Source organism: Pan paniscus, chromosome 12, assembly GCF_029289425.2.
Source record: "Pan paniscus chromosome 12, NHGRI_mPanPan1-v2.0_pri, whole genome shotgun sequence".
Taxonomy (NCBI): Eukaryota; Metazoa; Chordata; class Mammalia; order Primates; family Hominidae; genus Pan; species Pan paniscus.
Genome location: NC_073261.2, coordinates 55,863,244 through 55,887,312, shown reverse-complemented (window position 1 = coordinate 55,887,312; position 24,069 = coordinate 55,863,244). Strand labels below are relative to the sequence as shown.

General features: G+C 46.3%; 1 protein-coding gene across 4 annotated transcripts in view; it reads right to left on the bottom strand.

Moving 5' to 3' along the window:
* The window catches only part of TGFA (transforming growth factor alpha), a 106,879-nt gene that overhangs the window by 54,397 nt on the left and 28,413 nt on the right, over positions 1-24,069 (bottom strand). For all 4 annotated transcript variants that reach the window (XM_034953352.3, XM_034953351.3, XM_055107813.2 and 1 more), the window contains exon 2: positions 13,125-13,178. In XM_034953352.3, coding sequence (XP_034809243.1) covers positions 13,125-13,178 — 54 coding nt within the window. The remainder of the gene's footprint in view (positions 1-13,124; positions 13,179-24,069) is intronic.

Genomic DNA, 24,069 nt, shown 5'->3' with positions numbered 1-24,069 from the left:
TCTTTATACATTTCTAACCTGTACTCTCACTTCAATTCTTACAGCATTAGCATCAAAAGGGAAATTAGGCACTAACTTTTCTCACATAAAGTGCTATGAATAGTCTCCATCTGTGATCATCACCTCTCCCTGAACCTTTCACACCAAAGGAGAGCAACCTGTTTGTATTTTAAAGAACAGTGTGAAAAGGGCTTCTGTGGAGCAAGCGAACAAGTGAGAACATGACTTCCTCAAGCAAATGGTCCTGCCATTTTCACCTCTGTGCTTGTGTGGCAGGTTCTGGGCACTTGCAGGGAGCTGAGACCTTCCTTTGCCTTCCTCTTCTGCCCTCCTGTGCCTCTGCTTCTCTGGCCTTCAGCCTTTCCACACAGCAGCCCTGGTGGTTCCCTCCAATTTCTCGATGTTCCTCCTGAATCTTGTTGCTGGAATAGTGCAAAGCATTCCACGTCTCCCATAAGTAAAGGAAACCACCGAGGGGGTGTGTTTTCTCTGCTTTGGGTGCTGTAATTCTAAAAGTAAAGCTCAGTGTTTTGGCATCTACTGGAATAGCGGGTTCCATGACCCTACTTCCCAACAGCCAAAATGTGGCTTCCTTTGATCTGTTTTTGTTTGTTTGTTTTTGTTTTTGTTTTTGAGATGGAGTCTCACTCTGTTGCCCAGGCTGGAGTGCAATGGCATGATCTAGGCTCACTGCAACCTTCGCTTCCCGGGTTCAAGTGGTTCTCATGCCTCAGCCTCCCGAGTAGCTGGGATTACAGGTATGAGTCACCATGCCTGGCTAAGACGGGATTTTACCATGTTGGCCAGGCTGGTCTTGAACTCCTGACCTCGAGTGATCTGCTACCTTGGCCTCCCAAAGTGCTAGGATTACAGGCGTGAGCCACCACACCCAGCTGATCTGTTCTTTAAGTGTCAAAAATAACTCCTTAGTGTTGAGTTATGCAATTGATCCTGTCATGGCCCTTATGACTTTAAGCTCAAATCATGTCTCTGCCATCAATTGGCTCAGGCCATCTTGGTATTTCAGATGCCATTTCTTACTTGAATGTTATTGCTTTCTGTCTTTGTAAATCTAAATGAAAAGAATTATAACAAATACTTACATAGGACTTACCTGTGTCCTATGTAAGCCTGGCCCTGTTCTAAGTGCTTTACGTATATTCTCTCATTTCATTCTCACGGAGACCCTGTGGGGTAAGTTCTGCTGTTATCTCCACATTACAGATGGGGGACGGAGGCACAGAGTGGTTAAGAAACGGAACTAGTTCAACCATTGTGGAAGTCAGTGTGGGAATTCCTCAGGGATCTAGAACTAGAAATACCATTTGACCCAGCCATCCCATTACTGGGTATATACACAAAGGATTATAAATCATGCTGCTATAAAGACACATGCACACATATGTTTATTGCGGCACTGTTCACAATAGCAAAGACTTGGAACCAACCCAAATGTCCAACAATGATAGACTGGATTAAGAAAATGTGGCACATATACACTATGGAATACTATGCAGCCATAAAAAATGATGAGTTCATGTCCTTTGTAGGGACATGGATGAAGCTGGAAACCATCGTTCTCAGCAAACTATCGCAAGGACAAAAAACCAAACACCGCATGTTCTCACTCATAGGTGGGAATTGAACAATGAGAACACATGGACACAGGAAGGGGAACATCACACACCGGGGCCTGTTGTGAGGTGGGGGGAGAGGGGAGGGATAGCATTAGGAGATATACCTAATGTAAATGACGAGTTAATGGGTGCAGCACACCAACATGGCACATGAATACATATGTAACAAACCTGCACGTTGTGCACATGTACCCTAAAACCTAAAGTATAATAATAATAAAAAAATACAAAAAAAAAAAAAAAAAAAGAAACTTGCCTAAGGTCATAGTCCCCAGGGGGCACAGTTAAGCTTTAAATCTAGGTCATCTGGCTCCTGACTTTAACCACTGTGCTATCAAATACTTACAGTTTTTATTTGTAGGCAACTTTTCATCAAGCCAAATTTAAATAATAAAAAGGCATGATTTCCTCACATGTTAATGAGAAGCGGAAATCAAGCGATCCATTTGCTCTGACCTAGAGGCCCCGTCCTTGGACATACACCCAAGGTGGCTAGCAGATGGTGAGCTCTGTGCACAGAATCAAGCTAAGGAGAGGGAAGACTGCGTTTTCATCCCCACTGACTTTGTGACTTTGGAGTCTGACAGGTTCAATCCCCTGTGCTTCATAAGCCTACTGACACAGTCATCTTCAGTCAATTCACGAAAAGACTCTTTCAGGAAACATCTATTTGTGACCAGGTTTGTGCAAAAACATTTACAATAATAAGAACCTAGACACCACAGAACAAAGTCCATCACAGGAAACAAGTCAGTGTTTGTTGAGTGGAAGAAAATGTATACAGGCTGGGCACGGGGACTCATGCCTGTAATCCCAACACTGGGAGGCCGAGGTGGGTGGATCACTTGAGCTCAGGAGTTCGAGATGAACCTGGGCAACATGGCAAAAACTCACCTCTAAAAAAACACAAAAATTAGCCTGTGTGGTGGCATGTGCCTGTAGTCCCAGCTACTTGGGAGGCTGAGTTGGGAGGATTACTTGAGCCCAGGAAGTGGAAGTTGCAGTGAGCTGAGATAGCATCACTGCACTCCAGCCTGGGCAACAGAGCAAGACTCTGTACCAAAACCAAAACCAAAACAAAACAAATATATATATATATATATACACATACATACATACACACACACACACACACACACACACACACAGAGATTCCATAGTTTTGTGATAAGATAAAAATAAAAGCTTATATATACATACATGCATATACTCACATGTGCATTGGTATATATGTATACATGTGCACATTCACACACATAGTTATACACACACATACCTGGCTTTAAGCTGTATGTCTAAATTTTAATGAAATGAAGGGTTAAAAACCCAAGAAAGTGGTTTCCAATCTGTCTTGGAGAAGGGGAAGAAAGAGAGTCACACAGTTATTTAATGCAAAGTGTTTGTAAATCTCCCCTCAAATAACACCTGTGGTCTGAGTGAGACGTATGCGTATCTGTGTGTGTGTATGTTTTTGAAGCATAGTGGTGAAGTGCTTAGAATTCTGCAGCCAGTTACCTGGGTTTAAATCCCAGCTCTGCCAATTTCTAAGCAGGTGACCTTGGGCAAGTTACTTAACTTCTCTGTGCCTCAATTTTGCCAACTGTAAAATGGAGCTAATAGTAGTACCTTCTTCTTAGAGTTGTTGTAGAAATAAATAAAGCTAAATGGAGCAGCACCCAGCATATAGGGAGTACTCTATAAGTGTTAGTTCATATTATTATGTAAATTCTACTGTGATTGATAAAATACAAATTCATTTTAAAGTGTCACTGAGTTCTCATAGCAGCTTTTGACCATTATGTTTATTAACTCATTTAATATAATTTACGTTAATAGTAAAGGCACAACTACTCTCTGTGGGGTCTCACACAATTTTGATGTTAAAAATGGATCTTTATTCTGAAAAAGGTTGGGAAGCACTGGTCAAGGGCTGAATCCCTGGGAAACTGCCCACAATGGCAACTGCAATCTGGTTATCATTTGGTCAGGGGTGCATCTAGGTTTCTAGAGCCTGTCACTGTGCTGGGCTGCTTATTTAACAGGATATCAGATATAGAGGCTCCTGTGGACTGTTAGGTGATTAATCGTATTTCTATTTTTCATATCTAAGAGCACCAGGAAGATTCATTTGTGGCAGATTTCATAGCAATACCTGACAAGTTTCACTTTCGAGATCTTAAAGATACCTTTCTGGACCTACTGTGCAAGGCAGGGAGACATGTTCATTAAATCCAAGCCCCTAAAAGTCAAAACGAAAAAAGACCCTAAAAGAGGGATTCCTCCTGAAGCTGCTAAGTGACAACTAGGAAGGAAAAAAAAAAACAAAAAACTTTCTCCTTTTGAGCCCCCGCTACATTGTGAATAGAACTGAGGCCCTCCATTCTGCTTCATCTAATCCATTTTCTCCTGTGTTTTGGTATTTAAGAAACATTTTAGTCAATGCAACCTGGTGATAAAATGGCCAGATGTGTGAAATCACTTTCCATTTCACATTCTGATAAGGTAATTGGGCCGTAACTTTCAAGACAGGAAACGAGAAAGGGAGATTCTGAACAAATCCATAAAGCAAACAGTGGGAGAGCCTGCTTGTGGGGACATCTGAGCCTCACTGGATTAAAATAGCTGCAGGTCTGTTCATCAGTAAATAACCAGATGCTCCAGGTCAATCTCTGAACTCAGAAGCCAGGAGTTTGGGCTTGCACAGCCAGAAAACAGAGCTGATGTTTTACCAGAAAGCCACCGTGTTCATCATTTCATCACAGTAAGGCCAATGAGAGAGAAGACGTTTGAGGTTTGAGGTGGCCCAAGTTCTGAGGTTTTTGACTTTTCTTTACCAAAGTCCTGGGTGAATACTAGAAAGTCAGTCCTGGGTCACACACATTTCACAGACTCCCAGTGACCAGCACTGTCCGGCCGAGGTAAAGCAAGAACTTGGGGGATGGAGACGTGCTGTCACCTTCTGGTGAGAGTATCTCAGCCTACAAGGACAGTACATTCAGCCTCATCTTCCCATCCAACTGTAACAAAATGTGGTTGATGACTAAAAATGCAGATTTCTGGATCGCATGCTGTAAGGGCCTAGGAATCTGCATTTCAACAGAGTCAGCAGGATGACTGTTATGCACACTGAAATGTAAGACCACTACCATAGGGCTTAACTCCAGGTGGCAAAAAGTAACCATAAAGATACAGCTTTGCTTCACACTGTATGCATCACCAGTAATGATAATAAGGGTAGTAATAGCAGCAGCAGCAGCTAACACTTAGAGTAGCTGCCGTGTATACAAACAGTTGTAAGTGCTTTATAGTCAACTCTTAATTGTCACATCAATCCTATGATAGGTACTATTATTATCCCCATTCTACAGGCAAGGAAGCCAGGCACAGAGAGGTTAAGTATCTTGCCCAAGGTCTCACAGCTAGTAAGTGGCAGAGGTGGAATTTGAACTTGGACTGTCTGGTTTCAGAGTCTTCACATTTGAGAGACTGACCATAGACCTGGATGCCCAGAAAGACCCAACCTCTCTGTTGAAACCTGGAAGTGTTAAGTACTTGAAATTTCTGCAAAGTGGGTCAATATTTAGGAGTCACAGGCACTGAAGAAGAGTTTGGATGAACATTCCCAGACTTCTGAGGCAAAGTGGCAAATGTTGGGGACAACTCATCCAGACAGCAAAGGTCCTGTGAGTGCTGCTGTGCAGGGGAGTGAGGCCTGGGAGCCAAGCTACAAAAATGGGTGTCCCTCATGCAAGGCGCCACTGTTTCCCCATGCTCTAGAAACAGCCGTACTGCCTGAGCCTCGGAGCCTCGGCAGGTGCAGTCACTGGACTGCAAGGCCGAGGCAGCCTGCACTCAGTGCACACTGGCCAACAGACCTGCAGGGCAGCCACTGCCTCTTCTTTCTAGACACTGGAAAAACAGGAAAGCACAATGCAAATGAAATTCACATATAGTCTCATTAACCAGAGATCATTAATGTGAACATTATATGCCCTGTATTTTTGCATCTGTGTATATAGTTTATAAGTTCGAGTTACATCATCCAATTTTATATACTACTTTTTCTATGTATATATCATGTGTATTTTCCCAATCTTTAAACATTCCTCATCAACATGATTTTAAAGGGCTACATAGTAGCCTATCTGTCTACCTGTTCCATAACTATTTTCCTCTTGTTGACATTGGCTACTTTTCACTCTACTGGATAATAACCTAACATCTGATTGTTCTGTAAAACAGATCCCTAAGTACGATAGTTGGGTCACAGGGCATATACAATTTTTAAGTTTTCACTTACTAATACTAAGGAATTCAGTTCACTATTAATGTTAAGCTATTTCTCAGGAGGTTATGTCCATATTCACATCCATTAGTTTTGTCATTTGCCTCGCCTCTTTTGAAGATGGTAGATGCGCTATTAACTGAGCTCCACTTAAACCAAGGCCCTGATTTACCTAACCCCATACTCTCCATTTCTTTGCTAAAGCATCTAGACCAATGCCCTCAGCATGCAAAACCTCAGTTGGCTACTCTAGTTTATCAACCTATTTCTGTTCTCAACAGTTAGGCTATATATTTACCAAGAGGCCATTTGCATTTGTTGCCAAACCTGTTTATGTCAGCTGTACTCATTATTGTACTTATGTAACTTCATTACATATTATGTAAATTAATGAAATACCTGTGCATAAGAAAAGAGCTGTTGTTTCTATAAGTAGAGAGTTTTGGAAAAATGAAGATGAACTGCTGCTAAGTTAGGGTGGATAAGACAACTATAAAAGACTAGGAGGGCCGGGCATGGTGGCTCATGCCTGTAAACCCAGCACTTTGGGACGCTGAGGCGGGTGGATCATTTGAGGTCAGGAGTTCGAGACCAGCCTGGCCTACACGGCGAAACCCTGTCTCCACTAAAAATACAAAAATTAGCTGGGCGTGGTGGCCGGTGCCTGTAATCCCAGCTACTGGGGAGGCTGAGGCAGGAGAATCGCTTGAATCTGGGAGGCGGAGGTTGCAGTGAGCCAAGATTGCACCATTGCATGCTAGCCTGGGTGACAAGAGCAAAACTCCATCTCAAAACAAACAAAAAACTAGGGAGGTGAAGGGGGGAATGTTATAGGTCTAGAAAGATTTATGGCACTTACTCTGCAAGTGTCTAAGCTCTTATTTATGAATAAATCAAATCTGGAAATTATAGAAGAAGTGATATGGGTGTAATTCATGCAAGTAAAGTGATGCAGAATGCCAGTATATGAATCTATTAATAACTAAAACAAGAGTCATGAAATGGTACCTGTCCTTCCTCCATGTGATGCACTCTGAAATTCTCTAAACTATTCAATTCCACTTTTAAAAATGTTGATTATGACCCGTAAAGTGATTCTGCAACTCAGTTTGAAAAGACATTGACTTCATTCCACTCCTTCATTTTATTGATGGCAGAACGGAGGTTCAAGAAGATTTAAGAGGTCTGTTAAGGTGTTGCAGCCAGTGAGTCAGAATTACAATTCTGGACTGCCTATCCTGTGTTCTGTCTACTACCCTGAGCAGCTTTTGCTCAAAAAGCACTGACCCAGCACAATTTCCTTTGCAAAAAAAGTAGAAGGTGAAATGAGAATGTGGATGACAAGGATAAATCTTGGAGAGGAAAGGAAGAATCCCTCATTCCCTCCTAATGCTCTTCTAAGCATTCTTTAAAGTAAACACAAATGGGTGTATGTGGTTTTATCCCCAAACTGAGACATACCAAGTGTCTTGTGTTATAGACACCTATTTGGAGCAGGTGAGCCATGTAGTACCTGGGTAGAACACATGAGCCTTCTAATTTTAGAATGACTTCAGCTCCATGTGGGAAAACTCTAGACAATGGAACAGGGAAGCAGTTTGCAGTTCTGAAAAGCTTTTGTTAGGCGAGATGAGCAATAACCAGATTGCTTGCTTGCTGGCTGACACACGTTCTACCTGTTTTCCAAACAAGTAAAGCCTTCAAAGGCTTTTCCCTATAATCTCATCTGCCTTCCCTCTGTGCACCCCCAGCTCAAACTTGCCACCTAAACATATTTAAGCCCAGGGTCACCACTGAGATCTGATCACCATCTCCCTAAGCCAGCTGATAATGGTGACATTCCCCATGAATAATCGCACTGTAAATTTCCATGTTCTTTCATCCTCACCTCTGAGAAGCCTCCCAGACACTAAATTAAGCAAGCCTTCAAACATGCCTTGATTCCAGGTGGGTGTCCCTAGACACAGGCCAGAGGAAGGAGCAGAAGTTCAGAGGTTTAAAGTGCCGCCCTGAGTACCCAGCTCATGCGAGGCAGATAGCAGATGGAAGCCTGGAGGCTGGTTCCCGGGCGCCTGAGTAATGCCCTCACCACACCCCCTTGGTCATTAGAGTGAGTCTCATGAAAATATGAGAACCAGATGGGCAGCCTGGGAACTGTGCAACATTTCTCAGGGTTAAGCAAGTAGCCACCCAACAACTTCTTAACCAGGGTGCATTCTGTCCCTCTTAAGGGGCATTTAAAAGTGTCTTTTGAAGATAGGTCATAACTCCTTCCTGGAGAGGGTGTGACAGGTGTTCTAAGCTATAGGTGCTGCCACCCTCGTCCTGCCTCCAGCTAATGTTTCTCTGCATGCTTTACAAATTGACAACCAACCTGATAAAAATACTCTGTCCCCAACCATGCTATTGATTTCACTCCCATGGCAACTATTTTCTAAATCATGCATTAAGCAGTCAGCCAAGTTTGCCCGTATCATTGTGACACATTCCCCCACGGGTTCCCATGCTGTCTTTTCTCACCTGCCTGGGAGGCTCCTTGAGAGCAAGGCAGAGAAAGCCTGCTCCTTTGTATAGTTCCAGCAACTAGAATCTTTGAACCTGAATGTAAAAAAGCATCTAGTTCCAAGAAAATCAAATACGTGTCAGTGACACTACCACTTCCCTACCTTGGGCCTATGACCATTAGCATCACCAATGGATCAGTGCAGTACTTCCTAAAACCTGCAGTCAGCCTTATAACCCTCCCCACCCTGGCTCTCCAAGTCATCTCTACCAATCCATCAGTGTGTGGTCATGTGAAAAATCTCACAGGCCACTTCTGATTCAAGTCCAATAGATGAGGAAACAAATCCAAACAGGAACCAGAAAACTAACTTGCCCAGTGACTGGACAAAAAAACTCAAAAAAACCCTCAGAAAACTCAGAAAAAACTGAGACCAAATGGCCCAAAACCCATGATCTCTCACCTCCAGCCTCAGGCACCACATCCCTCTGCTGTCCCACTCAAATTGTCTGAGAAGCGTTTACTAATGACAATGCCAGTTTCCTATGACGCTGGCATCACCTGCCCTCTATATTTGGGGATCTAAGAGAAAGGAAGACAGGAAGAAACCAATGAAATGTCAAGAAGAAAGGCCAAGAGCAATGGTCAAGTTATAAGAACACAGAACTTTTTTTTTTTTTTCCAAAATGCACAAGAAAGGCCAGGCGTGGTGACTCATGCTTGTAATCCCAGCACTTTGGGAGGCCAAAGTGGGAGGACTGCTGGAGTCCAGGAATCTGAGACCAGCCTGGGCAACATAGCAAGATCTCATTTCTAAAAATAAAAGAAAAAAAATGCACAAGAAAGCCACATGAGATAAGCCCCATGCTCTTTTGAGCCCATTTAACACCTTTGATTAGCACATGGAGTTTGCAATTTTCTCTCCACAATGTTCCATTAAAGTGTGACGGCTTCACCCTGAGTACTCCTGTTGCCCTATGCTCTAGTGCTGTCACTCAGGAATGTATCAAAACCTATCTTGCATCCGTTATTATTTCTCATTCCCATCAACTCTTACAGTGAGAAGGCCTGCAAATTTACATCATGGGTAAAGTCCTTATAGCTTTTGTTCTAAAATTACCCATTTTCACACCTAACTGGTGGGGATGGTTTCACACCATTTACATTTTTCTGGATGGTTTGTTTCTGGATTGATTCTGGGATTGAGTAAAGGAGCCCACCAGCATCCAGAGCATTGGGAGTTAGGGGCACTCAGATGTGAAAGTCACCCAGCAGAGACATGAATACATTTTATGAAAACAGTGTTCACCTGAAAAGAAATATAAGTAGAATGCAAGATACAAAAACATGAAAGTAAATGCAAATTAAAACGAAGTAGCACAAAATTAAATACAGCATCATCTACCTTCCATATCTGAGGATCTAACAAAAAGGAATCATCATTGCCTTTGCTGGTGCGGTAATGGAATTGTGGTGACGTTTTAAAAGGCTTTATCTGTTACGTATACGCATTGAAGTGTTACGAGTGAAGTGGGCTTTGCTTTAAAATACCCCGGCACAGGGAAAAATTAGAAAGATAGGGAGAATAGATCAAAGAAAAATGACAGAATGATGCTAATTGTCAAACCTGGGTGATGGGTATACAGGAACTGATTTCACTATCTCTTCTTCTGTGGATGAAGGTTTCTCTAATACAATGTTAACAGAGAGTTTTACTTATCAGTCATGAATATACACACACACACACACACACACACACTTGCTACAATGACGGGCAGTGAGTGTGGCTGGTGGGAGTTGGTCCCCAGTTTGAGCTGCGCCCACCACAGGATTTCAGCCCTGTGCGGTGATGAGAGAGTGGGTGGGATGGGGTGGGAAGGCCTACCAGGGCCTGAGCAGTCCTCTAGGGGACAGGAAGGACACCCTAAAGGAAAGAAAGTTAAGCATAAGCCCGGTCTAGTCATAAAGCCCCAGCCTTTGGAGGTGTGACTATAACACGGTCATCACCACTTGGACTTTTCTCCTGGCCCAGCCCTCTCTGGATTCATGTCTGGGTCTCATGGGGCAGGGCCAAGAGTAAATAACTCTGGAAAGAGTAATTTCATTAAATCTCTAAGGCCCTGGGGTGCAAGTTCTGTAGCTCAGTGACCCATCAAACAGAGAGCAACAGAGAGGGCAGACGGGCAGCCACCTCCCTCCTCTGCAGACTGGCAGCCAACCCGGGGGGCTTGAGGCTCTCTGGACTTTAGAAGGTGTGGCACTGCCTCTGCTCTCACAGACCACCTCAGGCCTCAGAGTGGCACTGAGCTGGTTACAGGCTAATATGCAACATAGCAGGGGTTCAACTGCTGTTTTCTGACCACATGTCACAATGAGGGGAAGTAAACCTCAGAGATGTTCTCATAGAAAGTTCAGGAAGAAAAGATGGAACAGAGGCTGTTCACGACTGCAAAAAGAATAGTCCCCTTCTGGACAAATTTATCAGGTCTGCCCACATCTGCCCAGCAGGGCCTAGGGAACCCCAAAAGGCCTAGGCAGGAGTTATGCCAGGCTCCTGGGGAACAGGCTCCAGGGCGACATCCCTTAGGGTTTTCTTGTCTGTCTGAATGGATGGAGACTTGGAGGAGGGGGTCAAATAACCAAGAGGACCCCCTTCTCTATGCATGGCAGTGTCAGCACTTGCCATCATTGCAACTTGTCACCTGATTCAGTAGAGAACATGGCTCTTGGCCTACCAGGTCTTAGAGTGTGAATCAGGAGGAGCAGGAGGAAGGCTTCACCAGAGAGCCGGGAAACTAGGGATAGAGGCCTGGGGCACAGGACTCCATCTCCCCCTTCTGGCTTAATCTCAAGGCCTTTATACCTCAGTTCTACCCAATTTGGCTTAGAAGAGAACAGGGAGGGTGAGGAAAACACAGGAGGCTTCTTAGCCCATGGAGATGCGTGGAGATCATAGTGACAAGTATCAAAATGAGTGGTAACCCCCAACTGGCCCAGTGTCCAGGTTCTCTCAAATGATACCCAGTGCGTAAGTGTTGCTAGAGTATCAGTACTTTCTAGTGTTTGGGCAGGTCACCAGAGGTCTATCTGTAGGAGGGGCAGAAGGTGAAGCTTGGGGCAAGTGCATTCTAGAAAGGGGGTTGAGGCAATTCTGAGAATGGCATGGTGAAGTTACTAAGCTATCCTCTTTTTCCTCCCTATATGTTCATATCTGAGTCCTTTGTGGATGGGAGGTAATTAAAAAGTGAAAGTACTGCTTTATGGAAACCCTAGTAGACCCTGGACTCCAGATGCACTGTTTTGAGGTGGACACACTTACACCTTTCCACTTCCAGCCCCAACAAAGCACGACACAGAGTGGGACAGGCATTTTCTTCTGTGTCATCATGGACCACCAAGTGGCTTAGGCACCTTAAGGGTCCAAGTGCATCAAGGATAACAGTAGCAAGGGGGGCTGGTGGGGCTGCAGGAGCAGTGGTACCCAGTGGGACTGGCAGTGTCGCCTCCAGTGGGTTTGGAGGGAAAGGCCTGAAGGAGGAGAAGAGACCAGGGACACTGTGGTTGGCTACAGAATTTATGAATAGGTAAGAAACCCACCCCCTCCCACTGGAACCTCTCTGAAATAACTATGGAGACACAGCAGGAGGCTAGTGCAGTAACAGATGGGAGCAGAAGTTACTGAAACACACTCTGTGCTAACCAGGGAGTTGTGGGACTGGTGCACTCACACACTGCTGGGAGAAATCAGCACCATTCACTCGGAAAGCTATCTGGCAGTTTGTACCAAGGGTCATAAATCTGTATTTATTCCTGTTTCCGGAGACACATTCTGAGGAAAGAATCCAAAAGGTGGAAAAAGCTTCTAGGCATGAAGAGGTAGCATCATAACTTAAGAAACTAGAGGCACCGTAAATATCCAATGGGAAATGTTTCATTAAATCACACATGTTCACTTTAATGAGACAGCATGACATTTTAAGAGAAGAGATTTCAAGACTTTCCAGCAACATGGAACAATGCACAGCCCCAACATTTGAGCTTAAAAAGCAGGAATCCACATTGTTTCCTCACCAGGACTAATCGTATAAAAATATTAACACACATGGAGAAAGGGCAAAAGCAACATGCAAATCAAACAGAGGTTGCTCCCCTGCAGTGCTGTGGCCACTGGTGGTTTGCCTCCTACATGTCCCAAGCTCTCCACTATTTTGATTTAGGATCTTTAAAATAATAATTAAAAAAAAATACCGATTTTTTTTTTTTTTTTTTTTTTTTTTTACTATACGTATTAAAACGTAAACCAGAAAATAACTAAACAAAGGTCACCGATGGGGGTTCAGAAATCTGGGTTCTACTTCAGGTGGACTATTACGAGAGTGGGGAAAACATAGCTGGCCCCAAGCTCTGGGGTCCTGCAGGCCCTGTTTTGGCACACTTGCCCACAGGAATTGTCTGAACAGCTGAAGAGAGACACGTAGGGGAGGCCCCTGAGAGGGCCAGGAACAGCCCCCCCTTGGGCCTGCAGTTAAGACTTTCCAGTGAGCACCTCCTCGCCCCTGAGGAGGGGGCAGAGAGGACTCCGGGACAGGCGTGTGCTCGGTGGGCAGGAGGCCAGGGAGGGAGCTCTTGAGGAGCCACACAGCAGCAGGCCCGCTCCCTTCCCACACATGATCCACACACCCACGGCAGCTGCACTCACCACTCAGCGGGGACGTGCTGTTCTCCAAGGCCTGGCACGCAGCCAACACAATACCTGTTGGGTGGAGGAGAAGAGGGAAAAGGTCAGAGTCTGCTTGGCAAATGATGTCCTCAGACGCTTAGAGGGCAGGCCCTTTGACAGGCAAAAGTTCGGTAGTTTCACAGACTGGCCGGTAGACAGGCTCGGCTACATAATTTGTGGATATCAGTGCAAAATGAGCACATGGGACCCCTTGTTGAAAAAGTAAGAAGAAAATGCCCATGAAAAGCACTGAAATCCAGAGCCTTCCACTTCTTCCCAGTCTCTCTCTCCATCTGTCAGGGTGGTTTTGGCCTTTGTTTTTTCTTAACACCTTATAAATATATATTTTTTTATGGTGGGAAAATATACGTAACATAAAATTTACCATTTCAACCATTTTAATTGTACATTTTAGTGACATTAAGTACCTTCACCCTGTTGTTCATGTCATCATGTTTGTTTGCTATTTATGTCATTGCTGTCCTTTGGGTATGAGGATACCCACAGGTTGAGTGCAGCCTCTCACAGGTATACCCCAGGGACAGAGTGTGTAAGGGAGCAAAGGACCCACTCCCTCTGGGGTTTCCTTCCAGCTGGCAGCGGGGCCAATGTGCTGTGACCCAGCTGGGGGTTGAGGGGTCTAGTCAGGTATCTCTTATTCCCAGGAAGTGGCTGTCCCAACCCAAGATGGATGGGTGACCCCTTAAGGATATTGCCTCCTCCCTGCCAGGATGTACTAGGTACCTGGATCAGGGGGAGTCAAGCAGCTCACCCCTCTCTAGTTGCCCACTGAAGATGCCATGGAGCTGCCAGTCCAGAATGGGGACAGCTGCCACCATGCCGTACCCTGAGATGCCATGTACTTAACCCCAGGCCCCGCCACGGATAGATCATGGCAGGAGCAAGAAAACCTAGGGGAGGCAGGGAGATATTAATAAGCAGGACCACGGGAACCAAGCCTCTAAGCCCCCAGTGCGTACTGTATTGTCCCACTGGACTTCACCTACAAGACACAAATGTAAAGATAAAACTACAAGATTTTTAAGACTGCAACTGCAGAGTGTTAAACCTCAAGCTCAGGGCCCTTGTGAGCATGGGGTCCTGTGTGACCTATACAGGTTGCATGCCCATAAAACCAGCCCTGCCAACAGACGACCTTTATGTGCCTTCAGATTACAGTACTCGAGGTTTCTGGAAATGGTAGCAACCTTCCAATGAAGAAGGAACCTCTTCTGAGTTATGCAATCAGCATGAGCCACATTAGAATGACTTCCCAAAACTGAAACTCAAAAAGATGCCACAGTTGCTGTGCCGAGGGGCTGGGCCTCTGACAGGTTAGCCCAGAAGGCAAATGAATCAAGTTAGCACAGTAAACAAGCAAAGTTCTGTCTGTTACAGGATCGATGCAGCCCCCTACTCTGCAGGCTGTGAGGGTTCCTTGCCCCTTTTCACTTAGGGTGTAGATACAGAAGTCCTGACTCTCAAAGAACAAAACACACTTGGAATAGATAAAGCAATCATGCTCCCGACGTTCCTTCCAACCTCTGAAATGAGAAACATAAGAACTTCAGACTGCTTTTACTGGAGGTCTGGCATGGACCTCCGAAAGACTTTTACAGAATCCTAAGCCAGACGTTTGGGCTGGAGTTGGAGGCAGGGCAGGGGGACAGGGAGAGAAAATCAGTAAAATTATGCATGTCTTCCCTGTGCAATTCTTTCTTGCTGTCCAATTGATGCTAATTTTGGAAGCAAGGCTCCCAGGGCCCCTCTGTCACCCACACACAAGTGTTAAAACAAGGCATCCCCATCCAAGCCGGGAAAAGTCAGCGGTTGCCCCCTTGAAGCTGGGGAACAGTCATGTTCTGACTTCGCTGGCACTGCCACAAACCACCCTTGGCTAAAGTCAGCCAGTGACTCATAATAGTGTCCAAGGATGACACCGGGGATGCTTTGCATACTCTGAGGGGAAGCGTGACTTGCCTGTCACAAACTGCCCCTGAACTAAAGAATTATCTTCATGCCCTGTTCCTGCTCCCTATCCTGTCAGTCAGGGTGAACCCAGTCAGCATGGTTCCTGGGCTCCATGTTGGCCTCTGCTTAAGCAAAACCCAGACAAGAAAGCAAACACTGTACAGCTGAATCCAGGACAAGGCACTGATGAACACCACTGCTCCAGGAAGATGAGGGTGTGCAATGGGGGCCTGCTCCCCAGCCTTGGGGCAAATTACTTCACCTTCTGTTCCTCACCTGTGAGCTCGCAGCTGCTAAACTCACAGAGGTGTTTTGGGAATGAATTAAAGTTTGCAAAACCACGATGTTCCACAGATGAAAGACACTGGCTTTTTATTCATAATTTGAGCAACACAAGAAGAATAGGTCCTTTCTATACCCTCACGGAAAACAACTTCTTGGTGCCCTGGGCTTCACTCTGCAATCTTGATCCATGCCCAGCATCAGCTGAGGCCCTGTGATGAGCGGCAAGGCCTCTGCTTTGTCTTCATTATATGGTGAACCTAAGAAGACCCTGGAGCAGGAGGACAGGGCTCAGGTCTCTCACTTTGCAGGTGGATGTGTACCAGTTTTTGGGCATGACCTAGTCCCAGGCCCAGTGCTAAGGTTCTGCATGTGTTCTCTTACTTAGTCCTTAAAACAACTCATGACATTGGTGCCTCCCAACCTTCTGGTCCAGCTGGTAGAAATGCCCAGTCATAGAGATGAAGAAACTGAGGCTTAGAGAGGTTAAGAAATTTGCCCAAGCTCCTGCAGCCACATTCAAACTCAAGTGTCTCCAACTCCCATGCACAAGACAGTGTCTAATTACCAGACCACACCACAGTCCTTCTCACCATGGCCAGTTGTGACACAGGTGTGTATTCAGCAGTCACAAACCCCAAGTGAGTCCAAACAACAGACTCTGCAGGCCCAGCGGCTGAGCCTTGATCCGTCTCTCCCTGAGAGTCATGCATTGCCTCTTGGGGATTCTCCCACTGCCTCCAGTCTCCCTGCCATGAACAAGGTCTAATGAGGGGCAAAGGTATGAGCACCCAGGCTCACCAGCTGCCCAGCCCTCTGGCCACACGACTGTGCTTAGAAAGCCGGGCTGTGTGAGGACCTTCCAGAAACATGTGGCCTTGGCAGGCTCCAAGGGTCACTCCAAACAAAGGAAGGATGGGGAGAGGACAGCCACAGGCACTGCAGCCACATGCAGTGGCTCAGGGAGACACACAGTGCACAGGCCTGGTGGCCCACAGCCACAGGCTCCTCCTGCCTAAGTTTCAAAGCTGGTCCTTGCCTGCCACAGGCCCTCGGGACAGGAAGGCTTCTAGGAATCCCTTCTAGGCCACTCCTGCTGGCATCCTATTTCTGTTTAAATAGCTCCTAAGAGGGAAATCCCAAGACTGTGGACTTCAAAAAGAAAAAAGAAAAGAAGGGGGTGGTATCAAGGGGAAAACCACATGCAACGGAAGAAAACCCTTATGAAAGGCTGATCCTGTGTCCCCCAGAATAGAGTGGGAACCTGGTCTGCCCTTAGGAAGGACAAGTGTTGCCATGCTTATCGTTCAGCTGTTTGGTACCCAGGTAAATGTTCCCAACAGAAACAAGGTAAAAAGGAGGCTCACCGATTTAGCTCATGAGTCCCCAGAAGTGGAGCCATCCCGAAACCTATGTGCTGATGTGTCAATGGGAAATGCTCTTAAGAGAGGCTGGACACCCCTCTCCCCTGGGCCCCAGAGGAGGACACCCCCACTCCAACTCCTCAATCAGGCACGGGACTAGCAATTCTGCACAGATACCCAGGCTGTGCCTTCAGCGTCGGACACCCTTCATCCTCAACCACCCATTGGCCTGGTGACCACCACTTCTGTGGACACTCAGCTATAGTGCCTGGAGCTGGAAGGAGCATCCTCCGGCCCCTGACCACCTCAGCAGAGTGGACCATGTCCTGCTCTGGCCTCTGCTGGGGCTGGGGTTTGCTTTCAGGCCCCTATGTACTCCACTGCATAGATCAGTTACTCCCTCTAGAATATCAAGAGCTCTACCTTTCACCTGTTTGGGATCCTCTAAGCCAGACTTCCTGCATGAAGGGATGAAGGGTAAGTTTTTGTTTTCAGGGGGATGTGGGAGGATGAAGAGGCTGCAGCAGGTCCTTTTGGATGAAGGATGTTCTGGATTCAGAAGAGGTGGTGAGGAAAGGCCTTTGGATGAAGAACACGCTCAGGGCGGGAGGATAGGAATTGTGCTAGAGGGCAGGGCAGAAGGGAGTATGGGTATTCAGAGGGCAGCAGGTTTCCCCCTTCCTCCCCTACCATTCTTAGACCTGGCAGGTCCTAAGGAACAGGAAGTAGTTAGTGGTACGTAGATGGTGGGAATCCTGCTGCTCAGGGAGAGGTCTGCAAAGGCTCCCATGTAGGCATAAATATATAAAGAAATGGGCCACACAGAACCCAGGGCCAGTTAGTATAGGTTCATGGCATCTTCCCTTATGAATTATATCCCAACATTCAAATTTTATTTGCAAGCATGGCAGGATTTTAACTGCGTAGCAAAAATCACTAAATTGTATGATTTCATCAATATTTTTAAATCCAAGAGGTTGACAGCCAGGTGAGGATGCTGGCTTCAGGGTAAGAACTGATTAAGAAGGAAAAAGGGAAGGCCCTGCAGAGGAGGACTATGAGCAAGGCTGGTAGGATGAGCGTACCATGGACTATCCACAAACTCATTGGGATATTAAGGTCAAAAGCAGCCATGTGGCATCTCCATTGGACAGCAGCAAGTTCCAACTTGAAAAATCTCGGGAAATACTTCATGATTATGACATCACAGGAAATGATCCAGCATTACCTGAAAGCTCATAGGAATTTTCCATATCCATCTAAACATATCTGACAATAGCAAAAAACAAAGTATTCAGAATGAACCTTCAGGATCAGGGAGGCAAGAGAGATGGGCAGATGGGTGCCTGCACCACAACCCCCTACCACTTTCTAGCCTGTCACGGCACAGCAGAAAGGGGCTTTGCCATCAGGCCTGGGTGCAAATCCTGGCTCTGCCACTCCTTCACTGTGAGATCTTGGCTCTATTATGTACCCTTGCTAAGGCTTGTTGTGCTCATCCATAAAACAAGGATAAGAGCCCTTCATGGGACTTGCAAGGATTAAGTGAAACAAAATGAAATAGAGTACATGAGGTCCATAAGTCACCATGAGCACCCACTGAACACAGCACTTGATGGGGCTTCATGTTGGTCCTGTTTCATCATAACTTCCAGGAAGTTCAGGATGATGAGGAGGTGGTCATGACCCTCCTCCCTTTGGAAATCACTAAGGGAACTTCAACAAAGGGTTTTACTTGAGGCCCCGGGGTCGCCCAGCTGCAGGCTACTGATGTTCCATGGACTGATCTTGAAATAGCATGCCTTTTATGCCTTTTGAGGGTTTAAATAGTCAACATTGTGAAACCCGGACTCTACTAAAAATACAAAAATCAGCTGGGTGTGGTGGTGGGCATCTGTAATACCAGCTACTTGGGAGGCAGAGGCAGGAGAATTGTTTGAACCTGGGAGGCGGAGATTGCAGGGAGCCAAGATTGTGCCACTGCACTCCAGCCTGGGCGACAGAGCGAGACTCCCACTCCAAAAAAAAAAAAATTGTTATTTATTTATGTTAACTAATCAAATATTTATTTAGCACCTACATACTGTGAGCAAATTAAGTAAAAAAAGAGAAATCTGAGACCTTTGACTTTCCCTTAAAATGTTCAAGTCACGTGGGACAGCAACTACCCGAGAAAAATGGAATCCTCCCTACTTCAACAAAGGCAGACAAGTGTAGGCTGTTGCAGTTATCACTACAGCCCACCAAGGCACTGGACCGACCCTATATTCCCATAGATGCTTCCCCTGCTTCCATGCCCAAACACTATCTCCAACCTCCACCACTCTCCACAAGGCCTGTACCCCAGACCATGTGTTCAAAATTGAACTCATGTCTTCCACCTCTTCCTTGGTTCTGGGCGGGACTGATAACTAGGCAGTCATTGTCAGCCCTTCCCTCTCCTTCACCCAGTATCCAAGCCAAGCCCTCCTACACACCCAGCCTCCACACCGTCCATCCTATCCATCCCCCTGCATCCCTGCTGTTACTGCCCCAATTCAGGCCCTATCATCTCTCCCTGTGCTATCAAAATAGTTGTTAGACTGGTTTTCTTGCCAACAGCTTAAAAAAAAAAATCTTTGCTCCTACTACTAGACTGACCTTGCTGAATGAAATCACTCCTTTCCTCTAAGCTCTCCATGGGCTCTGTACCACTCACAGAACCCAGCGCAGAGACAGCACCCAGCCCCAAGTCCTGAGTAGAGATTTAGCATGCATAACCTGATCCTAGACCCCGTTTCCACCTAAACTCCACCCATTCCCTCCTGTCAGGTCCTCTGACCCCAGCTGCCCAGCACTGCCCCTTTTCCCTGCACAAAAATTGGCACTCCCAGCTTGGTGCCTTGGGTTCATGCTACTAGGATCCTCACCCAACTTCTTATGGCTGCTGACTTTAGTTTAGCTGCCTGAGCCTCAGTTTCCTTCACTGTAAAAGCAGATAAAGATATCCAACTCTTGCACAGGGTTGTTTAGAGATTAAACGAGGGACACATGAGAAAAATGTGGTATATTGAGTGACACACAATAAACATGCAACAAATGGTAGCTGCTACTATTGATAGTTTTTTTGTTGTTGTTGGATTTTTTTTTTTTTTTTTTTTTTTTTTTGAGTCTCGCTCTGTCTCCTAGGCTGGAGTGCAGTGGCATGATCTTGGCTCACTGCAACCTCTGCCTTCCGAATTCAAGCGATTCTTCTGCCTCCGCCTCCCGAGTAGCTGGGACCACAGGCACGTGCCACCATGCCTGGCTAATTTTTGTAGTTTTAGTAGAGACGGGGTTTCACCATATTGGCCAGGCTGGTCTTGAACTCCTAACTTCATGATTCACCTGCCTTGGCCTCCCAAAGTGCTGGGATTACAGGCGCAGGCCACCGTACCCAGCCTATTGACAGTTTTCATTCACATCATGCTGATCTCTCAAGTCGGCATATCCCATCCTCTACCCGTGGGAATCAAATTGGCCTCTCAAAGCCTTGCTCAAATGTCAGAAATAATCATTTCTTCCTCAGAGGAATCCTTACTTTATTCTGCCTTGCAGTTCAGAAGTTTTTACATCTTACCTGTCTCTCCTCTCTAGTGCGGTCAGGAGCTGTGGCTAAATCATCTCTATCCTTACACCTGGCCTAACGCACCTACATAGGATTTTAATACATTTATGTTGAACTGAATTTCTCTAAGAGGTCACCAGCTTGAAAACAGAGTTAAAGTCTCATCAAAGACTTGGACTATGGGCTGGGTAGTGAGTAGTGAGGGTGTACAGATGGGGAATGGGAAAACCTGCAGATCCTCGGGAATTCCTTTACTTCTAGTCTAGATCCCTGCCGCTACAGCTCTAGGTCTTGGTTCTTACTCTAATTTCAGTGGAGATGAGGAGCACTTGAATTTTTATTTCCAACTTTTATTTTTTACTTATTTATTTTTTTATGATGGAGTCTTACTCTGTTGCCCAGGCTGGAGTACAGTGGCATGATCTCAGCTCACTGCAACCTCCACCTCCCAGGTTCAAGCAATTCTCCTGCCTCAGCCTCCTGAATAGCTGGGATACAGGTGTGTGTCATCACACCCGGCTAATTTTTTATATTTTTGGTACAGACGAGGTTTCACCATGTTGGCCAGGCTGGTCTTAAACTCCCGACCTTAAGTGATCCACCTGCCTCGACCTCCCAAAGTGCTGGGATCACAGCCAACTTTCATTTTAAGTTCAGGGGTACACGTGCAGGATGTGCAGGTTTGTTACTTAAGTAGACGTGGGCCATGGTGGTTTGCTGCACAGAGCACTTGAATCCTGACATTCATTCATTCAACAAGTGCTCACTGAGCACCTGCTGCACCATTAGCGGGACATTGTCTAGGTGCTGGGCAGAGAGCAATGAATGAAAAGTCCCTTCCTATGAGAAAGAATCCTTCCAATTCTCAAAAGCCATTGAACTCCATTATAAATAGCTGTACCATTGTTCAGTTGGGTGGTAAGTTAAATCTGTGTTTTTCTATTTAAATGATATTAAATAGTCCCACTACAATATTGAAAAATCCATGAGGAATGAAGGAACTGTCATCCTTATGCAAAGCCCGGAGTTAAGTCTGCTGAAGTGGCCTGTCAAGTGGATCCTGCATTGTTTGGTCACCCGATGAGATGACCCCTGAAATATTTTATTTTCCTACCCTTAACTCATTTTGTTGGCTTTTCCTGAAACTTTTATAAGAACACAAAGACTTCCATCCAGTGACCCCAAAGAGGCCTGGCCATATGCCAAGGAGGCTAAGACAGAGGAGTGAACGCTCATTGTGAACGTTCGTTGTGAATGTTGTGTCCCAGGGCTCTTCAAACAAAGGCAAGACTTGCCACAAGGAGTTTACAATCCAGATGATCGAAGCAAACACACTCACTGGTGTTCCTGTATCTCTGATGCTCCCTATTACAGCCCTTTCTTCCACCCAAATGTTTCTACCTAGTCCGGGTCTCTTACAAACACTAACTCCTTCTCTTCTGCATAGAAAAGCCTCCTTACTGCCTGACGTCATTTCTACCAGCCTTCCAGGTCGAGCTCAATCCCCAAGTCCTCCACGATGCCCCCTGACCACTCTGGCAGGCAGAGCTCCCTGCCTGCACCTCCTAACACCCACCAGCACTGGGCTGGGTATAAGATCAGGTCACTCACATGGACTAGTATCTCCTGTCCCTCCTTCTCTCAGCCCAGACCTCGTTTCCCACCATTACTGATTTAGGAGAGCTGGTTACTATCTTTCCCTACTTCAAGAGACAAATGAGAATATTGGCAAACTGCTTTGAACTCTTTAGAGTCAATGCCACTAACAAGTGCCCAGAACTGACACCACAGAAGTAACACAGTTGTTACATAACCCTTTGCAGCTATGTTAACAGAGAAGTAACATAGCTGCAAAAGGAGGTGAAATGCTTTTCCTGACATCTGGAGAAGCATGCAAAAAATAAACAACTAAATAAAAAAGGCACAGAGACCCTTGGAGGAGGAGCCAGTTGCTTCCTGTTGAGACACTTTTGTTTCTAAGGCCCGGCCACTGTGATGCAACAACTCACACTGCCACACAGACATCTTCCTGTATTCTCCCCAACATGTTACCCACTTCAAAGCCTTATAGAATAAGGCTGCCCACTGATCTGGTGGTCCGAGAGAACCCTCTCTCATAAAGCAAAGCAAATAGCAGATAGGTAAAACATCTTTATCCAACAGTGTTAACCAGGATGCAGCATGCATCTGGCTAGAGGTGAGGAAGGCCCTGTGCTTGCTCCCACCTGTGCAGATCTATGCCACACCCTTTTGTGCCAGGAGGAAGCAATTGTCTCTTCTGAAGAGTTTAAGCCTTATCAAAGACTTAGACCAGGGGCTGGGTACTGAGTCAACCTTCCTCTTCCCCAGGCCTGCTCACGCACTGGCTGGCTGAGGGCCCCCATCCAAATTCCTGGAATTTCAAGGCAACAGGGCGAGTATCGCCGAGCCCTCTCGGGCTGGCTGGAGTTCCCCAGCTGCTGAATCACCAACAGGCTCTACCAGGGCCGAGTTCTGAGGTTGCAGAGAAGCCGTGCCAAGCTGAGGCACTCTGAAAACCTGTTCCAGCTGACTGGCACTGTGACACGAGGCCTTGAGGTGTCTCTGGAAAGGGTGACACTTGATTTTCCCAGAGTCCAGGAGGGAGGAAGAAGGGGATGGCGGCAGTGGGCTAGGGACAAAGCTGGGGATAAAGTGGCAGATGCTATAGCTATCCACAGGGGCCCTGGGCCCTTTGCATTGTGAACCAGCTGAGCAGAGGGCACCTGGCTGACAAGAAGTACAGGAACCAAACACCACCTCTGGAAGGATCCATGGGGATGTTATAAGTCCCTCCCTATCCGTGAAGGCCCATTGGCCACATCTCAACTTCCCTGGCCTGTAATGTCTCAGAATTGCCATCCTCTGGGCCCAGGTGAGCAGTGGTTCTGCTGGTGTGCACCTCGGGCCAGCAGAGTTAGACCCTTGGTGGCTGAAATCAAACCAAGCCCATCCCCTCAGCTCAGTCAAAGCCATGTGTGGGCATCATTCACACAAGTGGCTTGAAAGTAGGGTATGAGCAGGGAGGAGGTAAAAACAAGCAATCCTTGAACTCTGTCCCATTTCCTCCATGTGAATAGCTTGGTGATGACAAACTCATCCCTGCACCCTGGTGCACGACACCCTGGACACCCCGGAACCACCCTGCAGAAGGCATTGTGAGGCTTTGGGTTTGGGCCAATACAAATACCAGTGTGACTTGGCAGAATCTCAGATCAATGCAGCATCAGCCTGGAAGTAGGGGATGGGGGAAGGGGACAATGCTGCCCCATTGCTAATCCCCACTGTCCACCTTGGGGGCTGGCCACAGGACACCCCTTAGGCATGCTCACTTGAGTTGATAAGGGTGGCTGATTAAGAAGCAAGTTCAATCAAGAAGGAAACAAATCCCCAGAACTACAGGTTTTCAAGAGTTAAGGGGTAAATACACTTACTTCTTGCAGCTCCACATTTCTCAACCCACATCACACTGCAAACTGGCAGAATCTCTAAGTTCTCCTCCTTGGGCCCCAGAAGCAAGGGGCAGGAGGAGGGAGAAGAGGCTAGTAGGGGAGAAAGGCCTGGGCAACAAGTGCAGGCTCCAGGTGCTGAAGAGGAGGAGTGGACGGGGTGGTACTCAGATTTACTCCCTTTCACTGGGAGACCTTGACCAGACCACCCGCTAGCCCAGGGGTTCTTACTGCTGGTAGCAGATGCCCCTTAG